The 17,713-nt window shown below is 42.7% G+C and overlaps 1 protein-coding gene across 3 annotated transcripts in view; it reads left to right on the plus strand.

Moving 5' to 3' along the window:
* Positions 1 to 17,713, plus strand: part of ZDHHC17 (zinc finger DHHC-type palmitoyltransferase 17) — a 109,238-nt gene that overhangs the window by 35,477 nt on the left and 56,048 nt on the right. The window contains exons 5-7 of one of the 3 annotated variants that reach the window (XM_034771888.1): positions 4,298 to 4,362; positions 5,008 to 5,170; positions 16,309 to 16,434. In XM_034771888.1, coding sequence (XP_034627779.1) covers positions 4,298 to 4,362; positions 5,008 to 5,170; positions 16,309 to 16,434 — 354 coding nt within the window. Of the gene's footprint in view, positions 1 to 4,297; positions 4,363 to 5,007; positions 5,171 to 14,711; positions 14,779 to 15,302; positions 15,421 to 16,308; positions 16,435 to 17,713 lie in introns of those variants that run through there. The other 2 variants (XM_034771872.1, XM_034771880.1) reach the window with 2 other exon arrangements.

A 17,713-nucleotide genomic window follows, 5' to 3' on the forward strand; every position in this document is an offset into this window, starting at 1 on the left:
GGTTATCCAGGAGAAGCAACACAGACTTCTGGGTATAGTGCAGCCTTCCTCTATGGGGCAATCAGCCATGCCCATTAATAACAGACTGCTTGAAATGGTCAAATTGATTTGACATAGCCTGGCCTTGGTTACATCAACATCAACAAGTGCTGAGAGGTGTCTGCTGTAGGATTGGAATATTTTTACCAATACTGTAATCCTCACGAGAAGTCAGGCTGGCTATGCTGCTTTAAGACCATCCCTTGGGAGAAAGACCAGAAGTTAGACCTCTTTGGGAGGAAGGTGTACCCCACAGCAAGCCTGCAGATGAGAATAACGAATTATCAGGAGCTGTTCCCCCAAATATATATATTTTTTTTATATGGGACAAACTTTGCAATTTTATGGACAGACTCCTGAAAAACCAGCATGAGGAAGTGAAGTCCCCTTTGACAGAAGGCCAGCTCACACACTGAGTGCTCCTTGAAGAGCCATTCAGGCTATCAGACACAACAGCCAGGACAATGGTTGATGCCATGGTGATGAGGAAGTCTGCTTAGTTTTAAAGCATTGGGAATTCCAAGAGAGGTCCAGGTTACCATTGAGGACCTCCTATTCAAGGGAAATTACCTCTTTAATAGTGGGTACATATGAAGTGCTCCATATACTTTAAAGACTCCAGAACAACCTTAAGATTCTTGGGCCTATATGTACCCATACAGAAAAATCCAAAACAACAGCAACTGTTCTACTGATGGGGACCACAATCTCAGTATGGTACTAAGCAGTGGTCCAAGGAGATCCAGAGGAAGAAGCTGTGATTTTACGAGAGGCAACCCTCTGCTTCTTCCTTGGCTGCTCCATAACTTGGGGCTTCAGGAAAGAACCAGTTTCGATGTGTGTGTTGAGACTCTGGCTGGATCCCTCCAACACTCCTTTTGGCAAAAGCCTGGCATGGGATAACCTCAGATCTGTGGATCCTTCAGATAATCAGCAAGGGATATCTTATCCAATTTCAAAATGTTTCTGTCCCCTCCTCATCAATCCTGTCCATCTTCAGGAACCCTTCTCATGGGAGACTGTTTAAGCAAGACGTGGACTCCTTCATTCAACTGGGATGGGTAGAGGAAATGCCACAGAGTTCAGAGGCAAGGGATTTTATTCTAACTGTTTCTTAATCAAAAAGAAGAAAGGGGTTGGAAGACCCATCCTTGATCTTTATCTCAACCTTCTTTGGTTGTTTCAAATTCCATATGGCTACTCTTGCTTCTGGATCCCCTCTCTGGATCCCATGGACTGGTTCATGGTGCTCTGCACCTCCTAGGCTCTAGAACAAACTGGCGGACTGACTCATCAGAGATTTATCTGAGAACCATGAGTCATGCCTCAAGATTGCAGACTTCCTTAAGCGTCTTGCACCAATAGGGATTTATAAAAGTGGACCATTGTCACAAGTGCCTGAGCTTCTATTCCAGGGAGACATGAGACATGAGACCAGGTTCCCTTTTGGATACCTTCCTTATTCTGTGGGCTCCTGGTCTATTATATACCTGTACATCAATACCCATGATACCTAGGTTCTTTAGGAAACTGAGGCAGTACACAGTTCAGGTCATTATGATAGCACGAATATGGGCCAGACAATTTGGTACTCAAACCTTATTAATCTGTCAGTATGGAGACTCATGACCTTGCTGGTCCTACTGAATCTGGTCTTGCAGGACAATGGCCCAATCCTGCATCCAAATCAGACATCCCTGGATCTGGCATCTTGGATGCTAGCTGGCTGACATCTGTAGAAAAAGCTGCTCTGCTGCATGTTCAAGACATCTTGGTCCAAAGCAAGAAACCCTGGACCAGAGAAACATACAAAGCCCAATGGGAGAGATTTTCTACTTGGACAAGGCAGCATTGGATTTCTCCAGTAGCAGCTCCAATTCCAATTGTATTGGACCATTTACTTCCTTTAAAAGTGTAAAGTGTATCCTTCAGTTCAGTAAGAACACACCTGGCAGTGATATCTGTGAGCCATCCTCCTGGACAAGGCTACACCTCCCATGGTGGCAGAATTCCTCATATTTTCCTGTCATCAGAGCTCTCTGCCTCTCCAGCTCCCAGAGCTGGCTGGGATGGGGGCAGAGGCGGGGGGGATGCAGGCAAGCAGGGCTCTGTGCTTCACTAGTACTATGGGAAAGCTTTTATCAGTTTTGCTAGCAGAAAGTGAAATTGACAAGAGCTTTTTGGACCAACAGTCAAGGCGCCAACATTACAATTTTCCTGTTGGAGAAACAAAATTTTCATATGGAAAACGTCAGTTTTGCAAAAGGGCATTTTTAGCCAGAAATTTTTGACCGTTTCTAGCTGACTGACATATATTAATCCAGTTGATGGCCTTCAGACCCTTTTAGAATGCTTTGTTGCCATGCAAATTGAGATATACCCTCTTTGCAGTTAACCTAGAAAGCATAGCTGATAATAAATGTAACTATAGAATACTAAGTATTAAAATTGCCAGCATTTATGTAGGAGCTTGTCACACTGGACAAGTTGGACACCACCTATCACAGATACAAAAAGGGAAATTAGGTTGTTTGAATAACACATTTCTTATGGTGCAGTTGTAATGAATTTAAGGCAGCCCACGTTCAAGAATTGAAGGAAAATTAGTTACAATAATGTCAAACAGCCCTAGTGGCTCAAAACCAATAATATAATTTATTTGGTGATGTTACAAAACCAAAAATATTACAGGAATTGGGCTGGGGATCAAGTAACTAGTTGGCCATGATTCTTAAGCTTTTTGTTGTGTTGTGTTGTTTTGTTTTATAAGTGTCAGCCAGGCTCCAGACATTGCAGAAAGTCAGTCAGTCATTCTTCTAAGCAAATAACTTGTTCAAATTTACATGAGAGAGAGAATATAATTAGTGATCTATGATATGTATTCCAGGGGTCTTATGTGTGGACATATGTACACACAATATCTATTTTGTTTAAAAAAGTAATTGTTTTGTTGTTGGATATAACATCCTTTTCCTACCAATAAAGTTATTAAAAGCAGAATGAGGAGAAAAATAAGGTATTTTAATTATTCAGAAAATAAAATAAAAGGCTGCTAATACACAAAAATGAAAGCATGTGTTTACTACCCATTTAATGGTTGTCCAAAATAATTAAACGCAAATACTTTACACTTAGCCAGCATTTATCATTCTGAGAACCTAACATTGTCACTAACTACATTCTGTTGCCTCATTCATTTCATCTAGCTAAAATATGTTATAACATGGTCCTGTTTAGAATTGTCATATTTAAAAATTTCCTTGTAAGGATTCTTTCTGCCAGTTAAAACCATTCTCAAGTGCACTTTACTGCAATATCGCTTTTTTTATGGCTTGCTCACTAATTTTACAGTTAAATATGTTACTTGTGCCAGTATTCCTCAACACTAGTTAATACAAATATCCTGGAGGAGAGAAGGTTAATTCAATACTGATTTCTGGTGGATACAAAATCTGGAGTTGTAAATACAAATGATGTATTAAAATGCAGAAGTGCTTGATTATGCTTCCTGCAAGTGTTCCCTAAATCTTAAATATTAGGGCATTATCTTATTTATGCCAGGCACAGAGATGAAAAAAGGTCTCTTGCTCCCAGGTTTCACATGACAGAACTTGATTATATTTTGTTTTCTTGTGAAGCATCAGTTTGGTTATGTCTGTACTGCACTGCAATATGGACTATGGGCTGTGAATTGCAGCACCCGCCAAAGAGTTGTTCTGTCATTCACCCGTGTGGTCACTGTTGACGTGAACTAAAAGGTACCTGGTTTGTATTAACGAAGGCCTTTCCAGACCAGTGCTATGTTAATGCAAACTAGGTACACCTCTACCTCGATATAATGCTGTCCTCTGGAGCCAAAAAATCTTACTGTGTTATAGGTGAAACCGCATTATATCGAACTTGCTTTGATCCACCAGAACGCGCAGCCCCGCCCCTGCGGAGCACTGCTTTACCGCGTTATATCCAAATTCGCGTTATATCGGGTCGCATTATATAGGGGTAGAGGTGTATCTTTTGCTTTGCACCAGCAGAGTTTATGGGGCAGTTACAGCACAGCACTTCGGTGCACTCTGCAGTTCATACCCCTGTAGTCCTAGTTGTGGGGCTGTGTAGACAAGCCCTCAGTGTATACACTGAATATTGGATACCAGACTTAAATGACCAATATCTGATTCAGCAAGGCAAATCCTGTTTTCGTATAGTATGCTGAAATTTTAGCATTTTTTACTTATCTCACTAATGCTTTTCTTTTTATCAGGATGTAGATATGATGGATCAAAATGGAATGACACCTTTAATGTGGGCAGCTTACAGGACACATAGGTAATAAACTCATTATACTATAGACCTGTTCAAAGCACTCTGCCTTAGTCAGACAATATAAAACACAAAGACAAACAAGTCACTATCTTTTTAGCTAGTTAAATTATTCCCACAATGCCATCAAACCTACTATAATTTGCCTGATTTATGACAATTAGTGAAGAAGAGAGGACATTGGTTTGACATTATTACTGTGTTTTCTTCCTTCTCCCTCCTCTGCTGCTTCTTCTTCTATAGGAGTTGTGTGATGATGAGGAACGAGAAAAGTTTCGTACCCTCACTGCTATGCCTCAAATACGTAGACATTTGCATGGTATTACATGTTTGTAATGATACTGTCACTTTTCTGTGATACATGGGGAAAATAAGAATTTATATAAAAATATGTGCTCTACTACCATCTAGAAGAAACTTTGTTACACTTATTGATTAATTTATAGCCCTGTACAGATTCTATTGGATTCAAAAGTAGTTTTATAATTTATTTCAGTGGGAGCAGAATTGGCCATTAGTACTTAACACTATAAAAAAGGGGTGTTCTGAGTTGGTACACTCAGATACTTAAGTAGATAAAACTCATGGACAAACAAAGTCCATTGTGATTTTTAATTCTTTATAGATCTAACCAAGCTTTTATTTTTCTAGTGTGGATCCAACTCGATTGCTGCTTACCTTTAATGTTTCCATTAATCTTGGGGACAAATATCACAAAAATACAGCACTACATTGGGCTGTGCTAGCAGGAAATACTACAGTCATTAGTCTTCTACTAGAAGCTGGAGCTAATGTTGATGCCCAAAATATCAAGGTAAACATTTTAATCTTTTATTATAAGTGATGTACAGTAATACAGAAATAACTTAAAATCTATGACTCTTGATTATTACTAGAAGTTAGATAATTGCTAGGAGGTGATGTGGGGTCATGATGATACTGAGCAAACTATGCAACTATATTGTTTAAATTTGGGACCCACTTTTCAGCAAGAGTGGCCCATGCCCTCTAATTCTGCAGCTGCAAAAATACATTTGTGAGGATGTGTATCTGCAAAAACACATAAGCAATTGTTTTGTCCACTCAAAAATGTGCACCTCAGTTTTTGTGGGAGCATATGCTTCTGAGTATAAAATTGGAAGACTGTGACTGAAAATTTAATCTTGCTAAAAGTTTTGGGGTGATTTGAAGTGTGGGATGTTTGCTGTTTTCTGGAAAGAGGCTAGAAGCTCCAATTTGCCACCATCTCACAAGGCAGTCAGAATGTTCCATAACTACAGAATATTGGTTAAAGGAAAATAATTGTCTCACTTCTCCCATGTGACTAAGTTTTGCTTGATGGTAGGGATGGGGTGGAGTCATCAGGGAACCACTTACAGTTCTGTGGTTCAGCATTAGAACAGCCAAGTAGCTGCTCCAACTTATGCCACTGGTACAAAGTCCCTATGTCTACACTGAAATAAAAGACCCATGGCTAGCCTGGGTCAGCTGGCTCAGGCTGCAGGGCTATAAAACTGTGATGTAGATGTTTGGGCTCAGACTGGAGTCTGGGTTCCAAGACCCCCCTTGAGGGGGGTGGGTCTCAGAGCTCAGGCTCCAGCCTGAGCCTGAATATCTACAGTCCCCCAACCTGAGCTGTGCAAGCCAGAGTCAGCTAACCTAGGCTCTGAGACTCTGCACCACCATTTTTTTTATTGCAGTGTACCTTAAGGGATCAGTAGATGATTGGAATAATGGAGCTGCAACACCTCAGCCATTTACCAGCACTCCCTGTTATGCTAGAGTTGTGGCCGTTGGCATAAAAGCAGGCTCTACTGCTTGTGCATGCCAGACGTGTGTTCATCTCCATAAGGGGGATTCTCCAGTGGCCATTTTTAGCTTGAATTCTGGATGGCACAATAAGGATGGACAGACTGGAGAACCCAGCCCGATATTTGCAATTATAACATACTGCATGTGGTATAGGTCAGTTAATTGGTTAAATGGGTTCACTTGAGGTGATCAAGGCATTTGTCTTATGTTGTCAGCCGTAGAGGCAATCAACTTATGAACTTTAAGTAATGTACATATTTTATTTGAATTCACACAGTATTGTTAAGGATATCCATTTTCTTGGCCAGTGTGGGTCAGACCCACAAGCAAGTGCAATATAAGTTTAAAGCAATTAAAGCTGTGTTATTGCGTTCTAGACAGTCACAAATCTTGGTGATCTTGAATGAAAATTCATCACAAAGTCTATGTTGCATTTTTGTGCTTTGAACCAAAGCAGCTAGCCCAGGGGCGGGCAAACTTTTTGGCCTGAGGGCCGCATCAGGTTTCTGAAATTGTATGGAGGGCCAGTTAGGGGAGCCTGTGCCTCCCCAAACAGCCAGGTGTGGCCCGGTCCCCGCCCCCTATCTGACCCCCACCCCGCTTCTTGCCTCCCGATGGCCCCCCCGGGGATCCCTGCCCCATCCAACCCCCCCCATTCCCTGACGGTCCCCCCAGGGACCCCTGCCCCTTCCCCCACCCGCTCTCTGTCCCCTGTCCTCCCCCAGACCTCCCGCCCCATTCAACCTCCCCGCTCCTTCCTGACTGCCCCCCAGGACCCCTGCTCCCATTCAACCCCCCTGTTCCCCATGCTCTGACCACCCCGACCCCTATCCATACCTCCACCCCCTGAACTCCCCTGCCCCTATCCAACCGCCCCTGCTCCTTGCCCCCTTACCGCACTGCCTGGAGCACCGGTGGCTGGTGGCACAGCTGCACCAGGACAGGCAGCCGCGCCGCGCAGCACAGAGCACTGGGTCAGGCTGCAGCTGCGCTGCCCCAGGAGCTTGCTGCTCCGCTGCCCAGAGCATTGCGCTGGCAGCGCAGTGAGCTGAGACTGTAGGGGAGGGAGAACAACAGGGGAGGAGCCAGGGGCTAGCCTCCCTGGCCAGGAGCTCAGGGGCCGGACAGGACGGTCCAGCAGGCCAGATGAGGCCCGCGGGCCGTAGTTTGCCCATCTCTGAGCTAGCCTCACACATTTGCTTGCATGACTATGCTGTAATACTCTACTAGTTACCTGTATAGTTAACCATGGATGTGTTATATTTTCAGCCTCAACTCTTACAAGCCCACACCTGCGGCTACTTTCTGTGGCATCTCTTCAACTATTAATTATAAAATGACCATATATGCTGTGTGTGTGTGTGTGTATATATATATATGTGTATATATATATATATATATAAAATAAATCACTTCACCAAAAACATTGCTTATCATAAAGGGATATCCTTTATTCTGGAACAGTATATTGTATCCTCTCCTCAGTTATTGGGAGGCAGCAGCAGTCAGGCAGAAAATAGGCTTTTAACCTGCTGGATCATGGTATGTTCTCCACAGGCATTCTCTCTCTGTCACAGGTGCTTACTCCCTAGTCCATGATTTTCAAAGTCAAATATAGAAAGGAACTACAGATGGGTAGAAGAAAATGTGTAACCACTGACCTAAAAAGCTGGATAAACTATTGTGTATTGAAATAGCCAGATCTTATTTATTGGAAAGAATAAGATAATTGTGGGTGGTTCATAAAACAAATGGTCATGACTCTTATTGCACACTTGGTTCACAAATGTGAAGTTCTGTGGTCTCTGTAGACAGTGTGGGTAGATTCTGAACAGACAGCTGCTGTCCAAGTCTTGCGGCAAAAGCTCCTGTTCTGTATTACTTAATAAAATAATGGAGTGAGAGAGCCATACTATGGCCATGTACATATCTCATGTACAGAAGTGTCTCCTCTTTCTATCTAGGACAAATCCATAACTTTGCCATAATTAATTTTAATATAAATCAGACAAGGAACGTTTTTTGGTCATAAATAGTCCTTACTAGTACATTTATAGAACTAATCAGGCAATATGAGTTTTGGAAATAATAGCTCCATTTTGTGACTCCTGCAAAGTACAAACTGTCTCAAAGCCTAAATATTCAACTTTAACACTCACTCCAGGTATAAAGCTATGTGTTCTTTGTGGGGGCGGGAGGGAGGGAAAGAGGCATGGGCATGTCGTGATTTAAATGAAAAGCTTAGCAAACTCTGAGTGAATGTAAGGGCAGGCCTTTGAACAACTTTTTCTTGCGAGAGCACTATAAAAGGAAATTTGCGAGGAAGGGCCAGCAGTTTATCCCCCTTCAGGCTGGGAAAACAATTTAAGAAAAATGCTTTCAATGTAAGAAAAGCTGAGATCTTCTTGAATGTCTAATCTAGTATGACAGAACTTTCTCAGGGGAAAGTTAAAACTCCAGATAAGCACAATAGATTTAAGGGAGTTTTAAATGTAGTCTGTTCTGTAAAGGTGAATCAGTAAAGGATCACAACTACATGTCTAGTGTAAAGACAGATAGTAGGAAATTTTGAACCCAAAGAGTGCTGGTAGCAACTTCTTACCTAGTGTCCCCTTGTAAGAATAATAAAATTTGTATGTAATGCAGTACACGTTGGGAATAATACTCTTAATATGCCTCTATATGACAAATCATCAGACTCAATAATTTTTAGAGTTAGACTTTATGAGAGTCGCTCTAACTTTACTAGGCTGGTCTAATGGACTAACTTAGTCCTTATGCTGTCTCTCTGTAAGCTTTGGTAGTTCTTATAAAAGGGGCATGGTTTTCAGTAGTAGAATTATAGGAGATCTCTGCTGAGTAGATATCATATGCATACCAAATCCTTGGCAATTCTGTAACCTCTAATAATGGGTCAGGTGCTGTCTTAAGTTAATTTCTTATTGCATTGTGCATGAGAGTTAGAGGGGGAGAGGTGGGGCTCGAAAACTTCACTAGATAGCCACTAGCTGAAAAACTAAACCTACTAGTAAATATCAGAGACAGGAGGGGAAGAATTTATCATCAAGGTCCAGGAGTAACATCCCAGTTAGATTCCCAAACCTGAGCACTTGGAAGTGGGTAACTGCTGAAATTTTGCCATGTTGCTGTCTCTAAAGAGATGGAGACTTTTGTCTTTCATAGCAATCTTTGGTAATAGTAGCAGCGCATCTCAGAAAGAAGGGCATTCAAATCTATTCTTATATCAAGAAGTGATTGATCAAGGGCAGATCCTAGAAGGAGAGGGCAGTTAGCCTGGCATATAGGGGTTCACCAGGAGGCATAGCTGAGACAATTATGAAAAATAGTTTATCCCATCAGACACAAGACTTCATAGGAACCTTGATCAGTTCTAGGTCGGCGAGAGCATAACTTCCTGATGACAGATTTCTGTGAGTGCAGTTGCTGTTACTCCGAATAAAAAATGAACCCGACTGCGACAGTATGGGTGTGGCTGTGGTTGCTAGGCCATATGTCGGTGTGCATGTACATAATGCCACTTGCCAGGCTTCACCTGCGGCCACCCCAGCTCTGGCTCAGGTCCTTCTATTCCCTGTTGAGACACCAGCTGAACAAGAATATTTTGGTTCCTTCTCATGTCATCACAGAACTGAGGTGTGGTGGAAGAAAACCAAGAATGTTCATGGTGAGAGGATTCCATTCTCTTCCACCTCTCCCACAAGCACTTTAACATCCATGTATCAGGCATGGTTGGGAAACCCATCTGTACCATCTACAAATTCAGGGAACCTGTTCCTCAGAAGACATAGGTCTCCACATTGTAGGAGAAAAAGCCTAGAGCACTGGGCCTGGTGAAGGATCTGAGGACTGAACCATAGACAGCAAAGTTAGGCCATGAACCAAAGTCAGGCCATGTATTAAAGCAGATCCTTACAAGTTTACTGTCCGATACATGACCTTGGCAAAGATATTGTTAGTGTTGCTAAAACATAAGTATTCCTAAGGAGCAACAAATACTGGATATGTGTGTAAACACACTCCAAAAGATTAGCCCAGGTACCTTGTGACCTAACACCAGGTAAGAGGGTTTGACAGAAATGATGAATAGGGATGTTTTGCCTGAAACATCTGGAAGCAAGGTACCAGGGGAGGTAATAAGTGGATGTTATGAAATGTGCAAGGTGGTACGTAAGTTGTTTGTCTTAGTCTATAAATGTTGGGGTACCTTGCCTTAACCCTTTGTGTGGCCTTGGGGACAGTAGAAATTCCTGCTGCTGACTGAACTGCTCCTTACCACAGGTCACTCACATTTTAGCGTACCTGTAACCACGGAGCCAGGGCGCTGGGACTGTGCCTTAAGGGCAACAAACCTTGCCAAGTGCCTTTGTCACTGAACCGTGCCTGGAGTTATATCTGAATAACATCAGGGTTTGCTGAATTAGCAAGCTGCATTCTATGCTTGTGTTAATAACATTGGAGTTCCACAAACAGAAACACTGAGCAGCTGTAACAACTCAAAGCAGCCCCTGGATGGTGTTACCGTGGCAATGACATTCCAACCTTCAGCACTTAACAACATACATCATGCTGGAGCTTAGAGCCATCAAGCTAGTCTACATGGTCTCCCTCCATGTTCTTCAAAACTCCACAGTGCATTGCAGACATGCTGTGTATGTCAAAAAGCAAGGAGGCGCATGCTTGTTTCCTCTCTTTCTAGGGGCCATCAAGTTCTGGACATGGTACCACTGAAATGGGTTACCTCAATGGGTATGTCTACACTGCAAATAGACACCTGTGGCTGGTCCATGGCAGCCAACTTGAGCTTGCAGGGCTTGGGCAGTGGGGCTGTTTCATTGCAGTGTAGGCTTCTTGGTTTCTGCAGCAGCCTAAGCTCTGGGACCCTCCCACCTTGCAGTTGTCCTAGAGCCTGGGCTCCAGCCTGAGCCTGGAAGTCTAAATTACAATGAAACAGTTCCGCAGCCTGAGCCCGAATCAGCTGGTACAGGCCAGGCAAGGGTTTTTCATTGCAGTGTAGGCATACCTAATGGCTCTACACCTCCTGGGAATGAGCAGCGACCTGACTGACTTCCAGAACAGATAGTCTATTGCTAATCACGGGTGGTCCCTGTGGAGATCCATCACACAGCATATATCCCATCATTAGAGGTTCCCATAATAGATCTTTGTGTCACGCAGAATTTCTGCTCCAGAGGGGACATGAGCTCATTTTCATTGCCTGATGCCTTCTTTCTGCAGTGGAATCCAGGTCTCCTCTATGCCTTTCCACCTATTTTTCTGATCCCTAGAGTGTCTTCCAAAAGCAAAAGAGAGCCACAATTTTTCTTGTAGTTCTGTACTGGCTGAGGTAGTTTTGGCTGACAGATCTGCTGCAGATGGACATTCAGTCACCGATCCAGCTCTGAGACTGCCTGGATCTGATCTCACAGCACCATGGTCAGTTTCACCATCCAGTCCTGAAGACTCTGCACCTGATGGCCTAGACGCTGATCAGTTATGTACCACGGACACGGACTACTTTGAACATGTCCAGGAAATTCTGATACAGAGCAGAAAGAAGACATCCACCAGAAGGATTTATCATCAAAATGGAAAAGGTTCTCAATTTGGATGGCCCAGCCCTGGTCCCTTTGCAGGCTTTAGATCTTTGACTACTTGCTGCATTTATAATGCCTCTAGCCTTTTGTTCAGCTCTATTGAGGCCCACCTTGCAGCAGTCTCAACTTTCCATTCTCCTGGATGGTTGTGTTCAGTTTTCTCTCACCCAGAGGTATTAAAGTTTCTTAAAGGCCTGTTACATACTTACCCTGCAGTCAGAGAACCCGCTTCTGGCTGGAACGTTAACAGTGAGACTTGAGACTCATGGGTCCTTCCTTCAAGCCAGTTTCAGAATGTCCCTTAGTTCATCTCACTCTGAAGATTGTCTTCCTAGTTGCAGTCACTTCATCCAGAAGAGTGAGCGAGCTTCAAGCACTTACGGCTGATTCTCCCAACATGACGTTTCATAGGGACAATGGGAACCTCACCCTGGTTCATCCCTAGTGTAGTCTCAAAATTCCATCTGGATCAGTCAGTCATCCTACCTGTCTTCTTCCCCAAACCCCTCTTTTCACTAAGAGAGAAGAAGTTAAACTTCAATGGAAATTTCCAGAACCTTGATTAACTGCATTGACAGAATCCAACAATCCAGGCTGTCTCCCTGTTTATTTTTGGCTGTAGACAATCAGTCTAAATGTCAGACCATCTCATCATAGAGAATAGAGATCTAAGTGGATAACACTGTATCTCGCTGTGTTACCATTTAGCTGGGATATCTCTCCGACTGAACATGGAGGATCAAGCCTGCTTCAGGAATGTGCCAGTTTCCAATATCTGCAAAGCAGCAATGTGGACCCATTGACATTTAACAAGCAATATGCATTGGACTTAACGGCCAGAGCAGATGCCAAATATGGCAGAGCAATGGACTGATGCAGCTGATAATTCTCATCCTGCCAACCAAAAAGGGTACTGCTTGCCAGTCTTGTACAGTGGATCTGTGCTGACTCATAGTCCAGGAAGAAAGAATGGTTACTTAACCCCATAGTAATTGTGGTTCTTAGAGATGGCAGTTCGGACTCCACAACCCTCCCTCCTGCCCCACTCGGAGTCCTCAGCAACCACAGGCTTTGAATTGCAAGGGAACTGAGAGAGGTTTGTAGCCCCTTCTCCCTTGATTCCCTTGCCTGGATGCAAAAGGAGTCACAGGCTCATGCATGGTTCCAACAGATACTGCTATTCTATAGAATCCAGTCTTGCACGCAAGGCATGTACATACCTACATGAGGATCCACACTGACTACACCATCTCAAAGAACAACAGTTACTGTAAAGTAAATAACTGTTCTTTCTCTTTTATATTTGTAGGTTCCCCTTATTGAGTTTGAGGAGGCCTGGTCACAAAAATCTGGCTCTCTGTTACAGGAACATTTTCAAAATAGCAACAGTTTTCAAAATAAAATTTTGTTTTAGAAATGTAGGTTTAAACTAAGTTGATGCTGTCCATAATAGAAGAAAATTGGTCCACAGTCAGCCTCCTCTTGTTCCCACTTTTTCTGTTGACTAATGCTCTGACTTCAGATTTTCCTGCCTTTTTAATCATAGCTAATTATCTGTAAATGAGATTTTGATTTTTTTCAGACCTTTTGTCAGTTCTCAACTGTTGATGTGGAACAGATTGTGATTTGGACATATCCATAACCCTGTCTAGTAAAGTCCTTTCCTCAGAGAGCTTCTTTAATTGACTGAAAATGTTGTATAACTTAAGTATTTCTTGAATCCTCTGGATGGAAAACCCATCTTATTTCCTGATTAGTTAGAGAGTGAAATGTTACACATGAGCTCAAGCTTTTTGAAAAGTTTGCAGTCAGCTCCAGGCATTAAAAATGTTAGCAAATGACATCGCACTACCCTCTAAGCTTTTTTGAGGGAGTTGACCCAGGTCAGAACCAGTCATCCAAGGAAGGCACTGGTTTTATTTTGGACAAAAAGACTACCTCCAAGATTTTGGTTAATGATCAAGAGACAGTAGGGGAAAAAAATCAGTGCTCTATACTGAAATGGAAAAGCTTCTAGAATGAATCTGATCAGCTTGATATTTAGAAACATGAAGACACACATCTTGGAGATCTGATGACACTAGGCAGTATCCTGGATTGATATCATAGCATCAATTTGCTATTTCTAATTTAATTAATATGGGGTTGTCCATTTAGACACACTTTTTGAACAATAAAAATAAGATAAACAACTCTTCCTGGTGGTAAGATCATATTCTTTCCTTTGAGGATTGGATTGGAATGGAGATGGAATGACTTTCATTACTGAGGGAGAGGACTGAATCTTAGGCAGTAACCCCATGTTATAATGATTCTCTCACAGTTATCCAGTATTTTTACCCATAATTTATTGAACGGATTGGGGTAGCCTCATAGATGAGGGAACTATTTTGTCAATTAGAACAAATCAGTGGAATTCTTATTTGAGTACTTGTAATGTCTTCCATTTCCAAAGTAATAATTATGCTATCTAATCATGAATTTCTAAAATAAGGAGAGCATTTGCTGAAAGAGGAATTAACTGAATCTACTAGTGAATCTTGAAGTGGATCCTTGATATGTTTTCTTGCAATGAGGTTTCAGCCATGTCTTTTAAAGGCTTGACTATGAATGTCCTGTTAATGTGCCCTTAGACAATTATTTTCTTCTGATCATTAAGATCACCTATGATGAAACACATCAAGCTAAACAGTTATTACTTGCTGGCAAGAGATAAGTGTATTGATAGACCAGAATTGAGATCCCTGATGTTGGTTATAAATATTAAAATGTATTTAATAAATCAGTCATGCCTCCATATTAATAAAAGGAATACACTAAAATGGCCAATTGATTAGAAATAGAGAGAAGATTTCTTTAAAGCTCCTGCAATCTTTTTATCTAGGCAGTCACTAGGTGTCACATGGCCCTCTAGTAGAAGGGATGCTCAGCTGGACCCTGAGGCAACTGCAGGATTTACTTAGAACAACTCCCAGAGGGGATTACTTGTCCACAGGTAATTTTTATAGTTCGGATACGTAAAGTGACACCAAAAAATTAGTGTCTCGGGGTTTTCTAGAGATTAGTGATCCAAGAAACCAGTAGATCTGTGACTAGACAGGGTATTCACCATGGTTGATCCCCAAACTTTTCTATTTCCTCAGAGGGTTGAGCTAGTTTAACCTATATTTTAATGCTCTGATTGAATAACAATGAGGATAAGGATAACTTTTGGTGTAAGTTTTCTGATGGGCTAGGCTGGCTCAACAGCTCATACATAGGAAGTGGAAGGAAACTCCCCAGAGGAGCCACAAAAATCCGCTTCAGGGTTTCCATTATGTACTACTTAATCCCTTAACGGAGACTCAGGATGAGACTTTCAAAGGCTCAAATGAAAGTTAGGTGCCCAACTCCAATTGATTTTCAATGGTAGTTAGGTGACTGTCCTATGTGCCTTTGAAAAGCTCCTCCTCAGTTGCTAGTACACTGTGCCCTTTCTGGGTAACTTCAGTTTCTGGTACCTGTCTCATTTTTTTTTAGGCATGGCCGAGTGATGGAGGATTCAGCTATTTTTCAAGCCTCTATGAATGCTTTGTTTAGGAGAGGAGTTAACTCCAGTAGAAGAGAGGAGGAGTCAAATGCGAAACTGGAGCTGGAGGTACCTGCAATTGGTTGTCTCTTGCCTCCGCTATAACATCAGACCCTAGTCACGAATTTTCACTTAGCTCTTTTTCTTGGAGTAAAAACAGATGTCAATCTGTGTGGATGGAAATCCATTTAGTTCTCTCTCTCTCTAACTCTGCTCCTGAGTGTGCAGTGAGAGAGAAACTAGAACAATGTCATTGCTGCCTTGGGACCCTTCAAGATAAGTGAAGAACCTGGCACAAGCCAAGCATAAGGACCTCACAATGGTAGGATAAACTGGATGCCAGCAATCAATATACTTTCTGTCCTTTTCCATTTTCTTCCTAGGACCACAAAGGCTGGGGATGACCTAGTAACATTAAATTGTGAGAAACTTTTCTCACAGAAAACAAATTGTAGTACTAGAGACTTCTGGTGATAATATCTTCCTCAAGGTAGAGGAGTAATCATATGCAGTGGAGAGTTTCCATGATCCAGTGGGCAACAAATGCATATTTTTTCGTTTAGTTTCTGCTGCCTGTCAATAGTTGAGGGGGAAAGAAGGATAAGGGGACTGAGTGTTCAGGACATATAAACACAGATTTGTTATGCCAGAGGATCCCTAAAATCAACAGTTGTTGCCACATTTGAGGCATAGACATTATGTCATGAGCATGGATTTAGCATTGTGTTCATCACTCATGTAGTTATAAGGGAAGTGAAAAGAAAAAGACTGGAGGGGATGAACAGCCTGTTTGGTGTCAAAATAAGCATCTGAGTGAAATAATACCAGAATATTATTTAATGTCTTTTCAATATGATGATAATTTTATGTGTGTGATTTTCTATTTTAAAAGTAAAATTGTTCTGAGTACTTTTTATTTTTAAATTAAAATTCTCCCATTTTTCAAACTCCTGGCAGGGAGAATCACCACTTGATTTGGCAAAACAGAGAAAAAATGTTTGGATGATCAACCACTTACAGGAGGCAAGACAGGCAAAGGGATATGACAATCCATCATTTCTCAGAAAGCTAAAGGCTGATAAGGTGAGAAGAAACCGCACATTTTTCATGTAAAACCATATTTTTGGCATATTCCTCCCTTTTCAAAAAAGGTGCTTCAACACTACAGTGGCCGACATAGCAGGAGAGCTCGTGTAGATAGATATTAACAAGAACTTTTTCACGTTTCAGTTCTGGGATTATCTCATATCGTCTTCTTCTATTTATCTTCTATATCACTGCCTTAGCAACCTTGTAGTTTTTTCCAGTGGTCAACGACAATGCTATTGCATTGACTGAGCAGCAGGGAGAGTGCCTTAGGAGCAGTGCAGTACTCCTCCTGCGGAGAACCAAGATACTTTGACAAATCTGAGTGTTATATGACAGAGTGAAGCAACATGGAGGCTGACTGCATACGGTGGCATATGAAGCTCCCTAGTTTTCAAAGGCTTTTTATTTGATCTTAAGGTAGAATCCTAATTGGAATATTTAACCTTGGCAGTGGTATTAGTTTGATGGATAAACAATTCATCTGTCAGCTTTAAAAATAAGCAGCTCAATTTAACAAAAACATACATTTTCTACAAAAATGAACTGCTTTTAAAAATTGTTTATAGTGTGCTGGCCTGGTGGGCTAATTGACATTTTAATCTTTTGTTACCCAGGGAATGACAATTTAGAACCTAGGCTCATTTTTAAAGTCTGTGCACAGGAAGAATATTGGAGCATTACACATGACCTGAGCTAAGTGGTGTTTACTGACTTAAAATCTTTCAGAGGAAGAATGGATGGAATACATTATGGGACGGGGTGGGCAAACTATGGCCCATGGGCCGGATCCGGCCCCTCAGGGCTTTGGATCCTGCCCAGGGATTGCCCCCCCGTGGCGCCGCGGACCCTGCGCTGCTCTCAGCAGTGGCTGGTCCATCTTCCCTGTGTCCCCCGGGCCCTTGCCTCCAGGCACCGCCCCCCGCAGCTCCCATTGGCTGGGAATGGGGAACCATGGCCAATGGGAACTTCGGGGGAGGTACCTGGAGGCACGGCAAGGGCAGCACACGCGGAGCCCTCCGGCCCCTCTCCCCCAGAAGCTGCAGCGCTTCCTGAAGCGGCGTGGGGCCGGGGACAGGGCAGGCATGCAGGGAGCCTGCCCTGGCCCTGTTGCGTGTGGCTGCCACCCTGGAGTCCGAACCCCTCCTGCACTTTGCCCCCCGACTCCCTGCCCTAAGCCCCCTGCCTGCACCATGTGTGCACCCCAACTCCCTGCCCTGAGCCCCCTCGTACACTCCGCACCCCAACCCCCCGCCCTGAGCCTCGTGCTGCACCC

This window comes from Trachemys scripta, chromosome 1, assembly GCF_013100865.1.
Source record: "Trachemys scripta elegans isolate TJP31775 chromosome 1, CAS_Tse_1.0, whole genome shotgun sequence".
NCBI lineage: Eukaryota > Metazoa > Chordata > Testudines > Emydidae > Trachemys > Trachemys scripta.